The 10,993-nt window shown below is 34.5% G+C and overlaps 2 protein-coding genes across 2 annotated transcripts in view; one reads left to right on the top strand and one right to left on the bottom strand.

The window, feature by feature from the left end:
- The first annotated feature begins 4,167 nt into the window (after positions 1-4,167).
- On the top strand, positions 4,168-6,812 carry LOC111370947. Its single transcript, XM_022992850.1, has 6 exons — positions 4,168-4,846; positions 5,156-5,684; positions 6,003-6,080; positions 6,170-6,259; positions 6,344-6,520; positions 6,603-6,812. The coding sequence occupies exons 1-6, from the start codon at positions 4,311-4,313 to the stop codon at positions 6,657-6,659; spliced, it is 1,467 nt and encodes a 488-aa protein (XP_022848618.1). The 5' UTR covers positions 4,168-4,310; the 3' UTR covers positions 6,660-6,812.
- A 3,232-nt stretch (positions 6,813-10,044) lies between these two features.
- The window catches only part of LOC111370217 (solanesyl diphosphate synthase 3, chloroplastic/mitochondrial), a 5,032-nt gene continuing 4,083 nt past the window's right edge, over positions 10,045-10,993 (bottom strand). The window contains exons 7-9 of the mRNA XM_022991903.1: positions 10,910-10,993; positions 10,647-10,745; positions 10,045-10,505 (exon numbers count right to left, since the gene is read on the bottom strand). Of these exons, the coding sequence (XP_022847671.1) occupies positions 10,326-10,505; positions 10,647-10,745; positions 10,910-10,993 (363 nt within the window). The 3' untranslated portion in view covers positions 10,045-10,325. The remainder of the gene's footprint in view (positions 10,506-10,646; positions 10,746-10,909) is intronic.

Here is a 10,993-nt window from a genome sequence, read left to right as displayed (position 1 = left end):
ACCTTCTCTTTCCGACATCATATCACACAATTTTTTTATGCCTCACAAAGATTTCACTCGAAAAACACTCACTATGGCTATTTTCCTCTATTAAACTCACCACTTGGCTTTTTACCACTCAAAGTCTCCCTCCAAGCACTTCAAAGAACCAAGTGAACTAAATCAATTATTTTACCGGCAATTCAAAAAATCGAATATTAATCAAAGACCACAAGACTCAAAGGACTTGAAGAAGTGGAATAGATGAATGTTTTGACACGAATATGTGAATAGACTCAAAAGAAGAATGAAAGACTCGAACCCAATTGAATATCCCAAAAATCAAACACAATGTAGGAATTGTTGTTGGTAGAAAAAAACACAAAATCAAACAATGATATCAAATTATATATATATATATATATATTTTGTTTTTTGTGAACAATACTTCGAGATAAACAGTACCTCGAATATACAGTAACCTTTTTTTCGTTTTTGTACTCTTTTTTTTTTATACTCCTTGATGAAAGAAGGTGAGTAAACTACCAACAACTCAACAAAACGATGAAAAGAAAACAAGAATGAAGAAAAACTAAGAAAGAAAAATTAACGACCCAAACAAATAAAGAAAATATATAACCTTCAATTAATTTGGAGCCAAAGATCTGATACCAACTGATGTGAACCCCGTAGCAACGTTGACTACGAAACCCACAACGAGATTGACGAATCCAAGAAAGCCAAATTAATCCAAAATTTAGGATTAACCCAAAAGAAAGTCGAACCAAAAAATCAAACAAGAACGACGCTTGAAAGACCCCTTGATCACGCAATCCGAGAGTTAAATCCGATTGTTTGAACGCCACAAGTTAACATTTGATAAGTCCAAAATTGTTCAATGAAGAACGATGAAGAGAAGACAATACACCTCACTTTAATTCAATATCAATAATGTCAAAGGTTTTTTAACAATTGAATGGAAACTCCTATTTATACTAAACCTAAAAACTAGGTAAAAATCGTGCAAAAGTCGAGCATAATCTCCAAAATATGGAAAAGAATCAAAATTTAACAAAATATGAAAAATTGCCAAAATTGGAAAATTCGCCAAATTTTTGGCCTGTGCGGCCGCATGGTGTTTGTCCATGAGGTCGCATGGTTCAACAAAAAATCCCAATTTAAGTTTCGGTATGCCACTGTGCGGCCGCATGGTGTTCACACAAGCTTGTTTTCAGCCTCCGGTTTCGTCGCTTGATAACAAATTGATCCAAGTTGATTCGACCTTCGACCCGAACATGAAAGTTGCTTCATTTTGAGTCCCAAATATGGTTCCATCAATAGTTTCTTGAACGAGCAATCCTATCGCTTATTTCACTTGCTTTGCCCTTGATCGCATCGTTGGTCCGCCATCGACTATCAACGGGTCTCGTCTCGCACTTGCCTTCGTCGGGCTCCACTCCTGGATCATATCAAGACTATTAATGAATCCAATAGAAATTGCTCCAGATGTAGTATCACTTGGTGGGAAAACACTCGCCTATTCAAATTCTTCCTGTTGTTCCACTTCAGAGGCTGATTTAGCCTCAATAATTCCAGTCATCATTGAAATTTTATCTTCTTCACAACCCAATTTAATTTCATTGTTTCCAACCTGAGGTATTGATGATTCAATGCACATCGGCTGTAGTACATTATTCAGTTCAACAACTGTTATCTCAACTTCGCTCTTCATTTCTTCGATAGTTGGCCAATTCTTTGAAATTCTCAACTCCTCTTCTTCATTAACAACTACCTCCACCATATTATTGTTGAACTCCCGTTGTTCCTCTTTGGAGGCTGATTCACGCTCAATAAATTCAATCATCATTGAAATTAGTAAATCATGCTTCCTATTAATTTCTTCCATTATACCATCCAATCGAGAGACACCTAAGGATTGTAGCTGCTCTGATACCATTTGTTATGGTTGGAGCTCAACTTCAACCAAAACTAGCTAAATTCCACCCAAACTCAACACACAATTGAATATAATTAGCTAGGAATCAATAACCCCAACTGGAACTTCATTAATTCAACATACTGTAATTAGACAGAAACAACTAACATAAATCGTATTTCATCGATTGATACTTTCTATTACAATGCAAGGGTTTCCAAGTAAAATAACCAATATAAAAGAGAAAGGCATTGTCAGCTGAGGAAGAAGAGACAGAGACAAGAGAAATATTAGAGAAGGAATTCCAAACAGAGAAGGACAGAGAGATAAAGAGAAAGATTAAGCTGAAGAGAAGAAGAGAAATAGAGATGTCGACACAGAATTCAAAGAACGTGAAGAATAGGTGGAAAAGGGAAATAGAAGGAAGAAGAAGAAAGTGGAAGAAACTTGAGAAGAAATAGGAATTGGTGAGGAAGAGGGGAGAAGAAGGATATCTGAGACAAAAGGGGATTTTTCACGATCATCATTCACACCCTCGTTCATCATCCCAACAAAATCATATAGAACAACCCTAGGCTTTGGGCTGGCCCAATAAAATACAAGCCCAACTAACTAAAATAAAAGATAAATGGCCCAATTCATGACAGGGTGTTGAAGGATTGGCCGGAATTGGAGGAACAACCGTGCGTAGTGACGATTTTTTGGACGTGAAATTGGTCTGATTTTTAATCTGTTATTGCTATTTTTTGGTATGGGATGTAGAGTGGGATGAGGAGGTGTTGGTGGTGTCAAGATCCGGTGGTTTACCCGACATTGAGTGCGTGGTGGCAACGTCAATGGCAACCACGGTCTGGTTGGGCGGGGAAGAAGGAGGAGGAGGAAATGTAATGGTTGGTGAATATTTTATTATGATTGTTTTTTTTTTGTTTAAATTAATTATTATAAGAGATAAATGGGAATTCAGAGCAAAAGTACCACTTTGCCCTTTTTAATTTGTTTAAATTTTATTTTTTCTAGTTAACTAACGGTCAAATGGACAGTTTCCACCCATTTGGACATCAGGTGCATATCTTTGAAAAATTTAGGACTGTGGATCAGACAAAATGAAGTTAGGGTAAAGTCTATAAAAACGTGAAAGGTTAGGAATTGCTGCTGCAATTTTCCCATGAATTAATGAGTTGGTAGTAATAATATAATTGATCTTCTGTGTAATACTATGCGACGCACTCTGAAACAAAAATGGTAAAGTGGTGGCTATGTCAATGCTGGCTTATATTAAAATTTTAAAATACACATGCTTTTAATGCTAATCGTGGTTAGGTGTAGTAGTAAGTTATCATGTCAAGCATTGATTACGTAGGAGATTTATTGTTATATGACAATTAAGTAATTTTCATTAATCTTGGAGATAACATGTGATGGTGGTGAAAATTGAAATCAATTGAACTTCAATTATTTGTTTTGAAATTAAAGTTTAGTGACCCAAGACGAAATTTACCCAAATATGGCGCGGTCTTATGGAGTTAGGGTTGAACAAAATTTCCGAATCGAATTGAACCGAATCGAATCCAAACCAAATCGAACCTAGCGGTTTTTTTTAAGTTAAATACATGAACGGGTATTTAAATCGAGAATCGACGGGTTAGGCTCGAAGAATCGAATAAGAAACGAATATTCCTAAATTTTTTAATTTATTTATTTTAAATAAGCTAATTATTTTATTTTTTATAAATAAATTTGTTAGCTAGTTAATTTAGCTCAAATTCAAAAATATGATTTTCCTATATCTAAGTTTTAGTACATATCCAACTCAATCAAATTGGCCTAAATTTTACTCAAATCTGTTATTCCACTGTAGTGCCGTTTTTACCATTCTGAAGAAATCGAATTGAAACTTGACAACACCTCTCATAATTATTATGAGCTCGCTATTTTTCTCTTCATGTAATTTTAACAATCAAAATTATGAAAAACTCAACAAAGAGAAATGCAAAAGACACATAAGATTGGATTACGTTATTGTATAAGAGCTAAAATTGATCATGTCATTAGTAGAATTAATATAGTTTTGTAAATATTAAAAAAAATCAATTATAGTACAAAACTTAAGAATCGAATGAAATTGAACTGAACCGAATGGAATCGAATCCGGACGGTTCCATAATTAAATTTGGATTCGATAATTCCCCTTACTAAATGCCCAAAAGTTTCGAGTACAGTTCGATTCTCGTTAAAATCAAATCGGACTGAACCATGCCCAGCCTAGATGGAGTGGTGCCTCTATATATTCAAACGTACAGTGGCGCATGTCATTATACTCATCTGTCATCACTGCTAGGATATCCACTTTCTCCGGCGAGCCAAGTCAACGGGAACTTCTCCGACAAGCGAAGAAATGGACGAATCTTGGAGAATGAGAATGGGGACGCCTTCAAGAACAACGGTCAAACCAAACCTCCCTCGCAGGAAATCTACAGAGGACACGTCCCACCGGAGAAGACATATCTCTGGTGAATCCTCCGAACCCCCTTTAGAACCTGAAGACTTCTCCGACGTTTTCGGCGGGCCTCCTCGAACAATTCTCTACCGCAAATTCTCCGACAGCGCCAGATTTCTAAGTTCATCATCCACGAGTTCCTTCTACGGGGAGATTCTCCAGCAGAACGTGGAGCATGTGTTAGGAATGAGTGGTCGGAGCTTGCCTGAGTTCAGGATTCCCGTGAGGCAGCAGAGGAGTGATTATACTCAAAATCATCATAATGCTTTCTATAGTGATATTTTCTGTTGGGAAGATGGAAGTGTGGTGAAGTCAAGGTCAAAGTCAATTACAAGCTCTTCGTCCGCTTTGAGCTCCGAGGAACTCAGCCCACTCCGGCCAGAGATCACCGGCGACGATATGGACGATGCTTCCTTCTTTTATTCCAAACTCAGGTGTGTGCAGTCGCTTCTCGTTTGACTTTTAAACTATATACATGTTTTCTCAGCCACATCAGCTTTTTCGTTGATAGATAAGAATTATCAAATTGTAATAAATACTTTAAGTTAAAAGTGTAAGTTAGTCACGGGTTTGAGAGAGAATGAAGTTTGGCTATGAATATTACTCTAGTCAAATTTCATTCTTAATTATACGTATTCATAACTTTTATCAACTTTTTAATTACAAAATACTGGGACTCGTCCACTTATAATTTCATAAAACTTAGTCAAACGAGGGCGAATTAAGATTTTCTAATTTTTCAGGCCGATAAATGTTGGATCACGATGGACATCGACAGGAATGGGACGTGAAGATTACCAACGACAACAGATTACACCACTATTTTCAGACCATCAGCCCATGTTCGATACTGATAACAACTTTGTCGACAACATCCGAACCAACCCTACTGAATTTAGTCGAAGAAATTCGTCTCCCAAGACTATTAGTCTTGAACCAGTATGGGATGGCATCATGAGATTTTCTTTAGATGATTTAGAACTCAAGTCACCATCATCTGCAGTCTCTTCAATTTGCCAATTAGATCAACAGAATATTGCATGTGAAATTGAGGATCAAAAATTGCAACTGAATGGCATAGAACTAGAAGAAGATGAAATTATGAGTTCTTATGTTATCGAAATCAATACTAACCATAGGGAAGCAAAATTTGAAGCCATTGGTGTGGATGAAGCAATTGAATGGACAAAAGAGAAGTTTCGAACACATCGTCCAGAGAATGAATGGAGCACCAAAGAACACGAGAAAGAGAAGTCAAAAGGAGGAGTAGAGGTAAACTAGCTATCATTATCGTTAAGAGTTTTGCTTGGTGTACAGGGAAGGGGTACATAGAACCCCTCTAAAATACACACAATAGAGAGGGTGGTTGGTATTTTTTAGCAATATTTTACACATGGGGTGGGCCCATGTGAGTATTCTGGAGGGGTTCTGTGAATCCATCCCCCGTACACCAACATTATTCCTATCGTTAATAAGTTAGGGTCGATTATGTGAATTCTTGCAGAATTGAGTGTCTCTTTCCAAAATGTCACGGTAAGACATGTTCGATTTTTATCTTGAACCATATTTTTGCCTTTTGCTCATTTGCAGGGCGATCTCCACGGGCAAGACTTCACTCAACAAAAGGATAAATGGCCTGCAGTAGAAACAGAACAACTAGCAAGCAAGGTCAGTTCTTGACAAATTTACTATTGAAGTTTGAATCAATTCCTGTTTTCTGATGCCTCTTTTTTCCCCCATAATACTATGAAAAACAGTTGGAACTACAAATAATGGACGAAAAATTAAGGTTGTGGGCGACCGGAAAGGAAACTGACATCCGGTTATTGCTTTCAACACTGCATCATGTAAGATCAAATTGAACTAGGATCATTTCTTATAAGATCAGCTGATATACACAAAATGTAATTTTTTCTTCGTTACCGAATCAGATTCTATGGCCTAATAGTGGCTGGTTCGCGATCTCTCTGATGAATCTAGTCGAAAGTTCACAAGTGAAGAAGGCTTATCAGAAAGCCCAGTCGTGCTTGCACCTCGACAAGCTGCAGCAAAAGGGCACCTCGTTCCCTCGGAAATATATCGCAGAGAAGGCATTTTCAGTACTTCAGGTTAGTTTAGTCTGCAGGATTTTAGAAGATCATTGCAAAAATTTTACTTCAATTGGCTTATAGGATTTTGCTAAAATTGTAGGATGCTTGGGTTGCATTCACCTCACAATGTCTGTCGTCGTCGTCGAAGAATTACTGATGTAGCCTTTATATGCAAGGTTGTGACTCTTTAAGTGTGTTATTTTTGAACACGTCCACAATGTAAATAGTTCATCCACTGATTCAATGCTCCCAACGAATTATAGATAAATAATGATTTAATTGATTTGAAAACAAAAATCCTTTTTAACGATGTTGAGCGAAGAGCACCTTCATTCCTATATAAATATAAAATAGCGGATGTATCTCCGTTTCCAGAGTAGGGTCTGCAGCTCAAATTAAAGTTATGAAACAAGTAGCTGGTAAATTAAAATTGGAACTGGCGCAATAAGGCATTTACTTTTGTTGTTTTGGATATCCAATAACAAGGCGCGGGTGGACAGTTTTTGATGCATTTTCAAAGTAAACCATTTAGAACGGTTTGGAAAAATACCGAACTTTTTTTGCAGTTCGGTTCGATTTCAAACTATGTTTCACCTAGCAGCAAAAAAGTAACGACTTCCAAATAATTTGAGACATAAATGTGTTAAGTCTAAAATATCGATATAATGCTTAAATTTGAACTTTCTAAACATAGATGTTACAATACATTTTAAAAATGTAAAAGATGTTATCCCTATTGAACTAAAAAGCTATTTACATTCATTTTAACATTTAAATCAATTTCTAGAAATTCACAAAAAATTAATCGATATGAAACTTGGCGCTTAATGTATCAAAATGAGAGATGAAGAACTGTGAGGAGTACAAAAATGCACTGAAGGAGCCTTCGTGATTTGAAGATAAGTTTATTGTTAACAAATCAACTTAGATCAAAGAATATAGTTTTGATTAATTTATAGCATTTTCCTTATAAAGTACTTTTTTTTTTTTTTTTTGGTTTTTTCTTTTTTGAAACATAAAGAATTTGACTCGTGGAGAAAATTTGTTTGAATTTGTGGAATTCACTTATCATGGATGATTATTTTAATTAAAACTAGACCAAATTCAATCGTTACACATTTGAAGAAATTATAGTTAATTAAAAATTTCATAGAAATTGTGAACAAGCTATTTAATATGCCATCTTATCTATATTTAATCTTACTTTAGTAACATAATTTTAATTTTATTTTCTATAATAAGGTAAATGATTTCAGTTCAAATGATTTTTTTTACTTTTGAAACGTAAACCAAATCGTTTCAAAACGATTTGATACAGTTTGAAATTGAAACATTGATGAGTCCACTTGAACGACCACAATTTTGGGACTATAATAGCTCCTCGGAGCTTCGGCAACTGAAAACGGCTTGAGAAAGTGATTAAAAAGTTGGTGGCTAGGGATAAGCTTCAACCTTTTGGGGTCAAAATGAAAGAATTACGTTTGGCGGCCCTGAGTATAGGCGAAGTAGGTGATCGTCTAAGACCTCGCTTTGGTGAGGGCTCCAAATTATGAAACTTTTTCTTCCAAACATTCATTTTCCTTTTTTAACCAAACAAAAGGTCTATTTGTCTATTCGAATTCCATGTCCAACAATCGCCTACCATCATTTTTTCAAGCAAACAAAATATAAATTATCTCCCTTTGAATTAAAATTTTGAAAATTCAATGCAGTTTGGTTTTTGGTTTGATTTCGCTGCCATTATTACAACCTTATATGTTTCTTTCTTTCTCTATTATTTTCAAAACATTTACTACAGAGTACATAGATTGTTATTATATTGTTTTGTTTTAATCTCATTATAATAATATTTTTAGATATTTGCTGAAAGTACTTTGAATTCAATAATTCTTTATCCTTGTTCATACATATACTTCTTATTTTTAAGTTAATTTCTTATAAATTAATATAAAATTAGAATTTCGTTTGTATTTGATATCATTTTTCATTATTTTGTTATACTATCTTTTACAGTCACATTCTCCAATTTTGTACATAAATGACTCAAATGTATATTCAATTTTATTTGAAATAATTGCAGTGAGAAAATAATCATGCACATGAACATACCTCTTTGCCATTGCATTGTAATTCTGTTTGCCAAACTTTATTGTAATTTGTATTGCTGGTTGAAATTTGACATTTGTTAATTTTTTCTTCAAATTTTGGAGCTTAGTTATCCGTATTAGATTCTTTATAATTATATTAAGCACATGTTTTATATCGATTAAAATTCAGATTTTAATCTAAATCAAAATAAATAATTAATTTTTATTACATATTTTATGGGTTCCACAACTTTAAATTCACATATTTTATCTACTTCTATCAAAATGAACTAAAAATTTGATTTTAGGGGTTGTTTGAGCTCAATTTTTCTCAAAAAAAAAAAAATCTATTTTGAAATAGTGTTACGGTAGAGAATGTGTAGTTAAAAAATAAGGAAAAATTTTGAGTTGCGTTTAGTATTATTTTATTGAGAAATGTGTGAACGAAATCGTGTGAAATCAAAGTTGAAGAGTGTATTTTGGTAAAAAAAAAAATGGGACTCAAACAAGGGGCTAAAACTCTATACAAGGAAACTCAAAATATAGGGCTCCAATTTGAAATTGGTGTGAGGCCCCCAAAATATCAAGGCCGACCTGTACAGGGAGACTCAAATATAGGGCCTCAATTTGAAATTGGCATAAAGTCCCAAAATATCAGGGTTGGCCCTGACGTTAGACTCTCTTTTATCATACAATGAAAGTCACATTATGCCGCTGTTTATTATATAGATTAAAAGTTTGTTTGAGACCCATTTTTTTGAGTAGAATGCATATTGAAATAGTAAATTGATAGAGAATATATGGTTAAAAAATAAGGAAAAATTTTAAATTTATGTATAATATTATTTTATTGAATAATGTGTACTTAAAACCAAAAGAGAAAATATATTTTTAAAAATAAAAGGGATCAAACAAGTCCATGCCGATGTGACAACATGTAATATATATATCTTCTTTTTTTTAACTTTATCCTCCATCGTTGATGTGACGACAACACATATTACCACATCAACAATGGGTAATATAACCTCTTCTGTAGCATGGACAAAAGATCAATTCTGTAGATTAACTTCTAATTTTAATTTCAATTTAAAATGAACAATTAATTTTATTCACATTTTACGAGAACTTAACTTTTCGACCATACATTTTAATCAACCATCAAAATATACTAAAAGTCTAATTTTAATAAGCACCAAAGAGGGGACTATATCTATTTTGTCACAAGGAATAAAGATAAAAAATGGTAAAGTTGTTCGAACAAGGGGCAATGTGGCGCCTTGCTATCCCGTTGGCCCTGTCAGTCTAGCATTGCCCTAAAAGATGCATGTTGTGACTAATTGCTCGCGGCATTGTATGCAAATAATTATTGCAATGTTAATAATAATTCGTGCAAATTAAAACCTATAATAAAGATTGCAGAAAAAAATTACTTTGAAACAAATTCAACCAGTGTGACCTATAACATATTGAGTTTTATTTTATGAAATAACAATTATCAATTACTAAACAATAGAATTTAATTTATCCTCCTTAATCAAGAAACATAAAAGAAAAAAATGAAAAAGAAAAGGGAAACAATGTTTCTGCAAAAAGAGCACAACTCAAAACGAGCACAGGTACGAGTATGGATTGAGATTTGTCTCTTTTCTCATGATAAATGGTAAGAGGAACAAAAATGTTTTCTTTTTCCTATTCCTGTTACTGTTTGTCAACCCGAGCTTTCACCGCAAGTCTTACTTTGTTCTAGTAATAATTCTTTGCGGTAATTCTACAAGTGCCCGTCTTGATTCTTGGACACTATCATCGTCATTCTTGGGAAGTGAATCAATTGCAGACGAGGCAAGGTTAGCACGCTTTATCGCTAGCTCCCTCGTTCTCTGTATTCCGCGACTCTTTCCCAGGTATTCCAGTGCCTGTATATCAGTTATAAATCACTTAAAAAATGAAGAAGCCAATTTGCCTTGTGCCTATAGTTAAAGGAGGGGAGGAGACGAGAAATCTACATGACCAACCCTGTAGTTTCAGCATAAGGCTTAGGTATCCAGAAAACTTACAAGATCCACATTCGCAGGATTGTCAAATCCACGATCAACAACAGCCCGGAGCTCAGGAAACTCCTCCATAGCGAACAATATTGGAGCAGTAATAATGCCCTGAAAAAAATAATTATATTATCAACAAATTATTGCTAAATCAAGTGAGGGTGTTACTGCATGAAAATGACTAATAATACTCATTGGATATACAGCATCTACTTTATCTACATTTGAGAATTTAAGATTCTGATATAACAATATAGAAATGTCAGGAAGGGTACATGGTGAATGTCGGACAAAGATCCCTTCCCGAGTGAAGTTGTTGTGCCAGTGAAATCAAGAATGTCATCTATTAATTGATACGC

This window comes from Olea europaea, chromosome 21 (genome assembly GCF_002742605.1).
Source record: "Olea europaea var. sylvestris chromosome 21, O_europaea_v1, whole genome shotgun sequence".
NCBI lineage: Eukaryota > Viridiplantae > Streptophyta > Magnoliopsida > Lamiales > Oleaceae > Olea > Olea europaea.
Note: the sequence above shows the minus strand (reverse complement) of the source record. Positions and strands in the feature narration are given on the sequence as shown.

Coding starts and splice junctions, on each gene's coding strand:
- LOC111370947 (XM_022992850.1), top strand. CDS start 4,311: ATGGACGAATCTTGGAGAATGAGAATGGGGACGCCTTCAAGAACAACG. Junction 6,260..6,343: donor TGCTTTCAACACTGCATCAT/GTAAGATCAAAT, acceptor TTACCGAATCAG/ATTCTATGGCCTAATAGTGG. Junction 6,521..6,602: donor AGGCATTTTCAGTACTTCAG/GTTAGTTTAGTC, acceptor CTAAAATTGTAG/GATGCTTGGGTTGCATTCAC.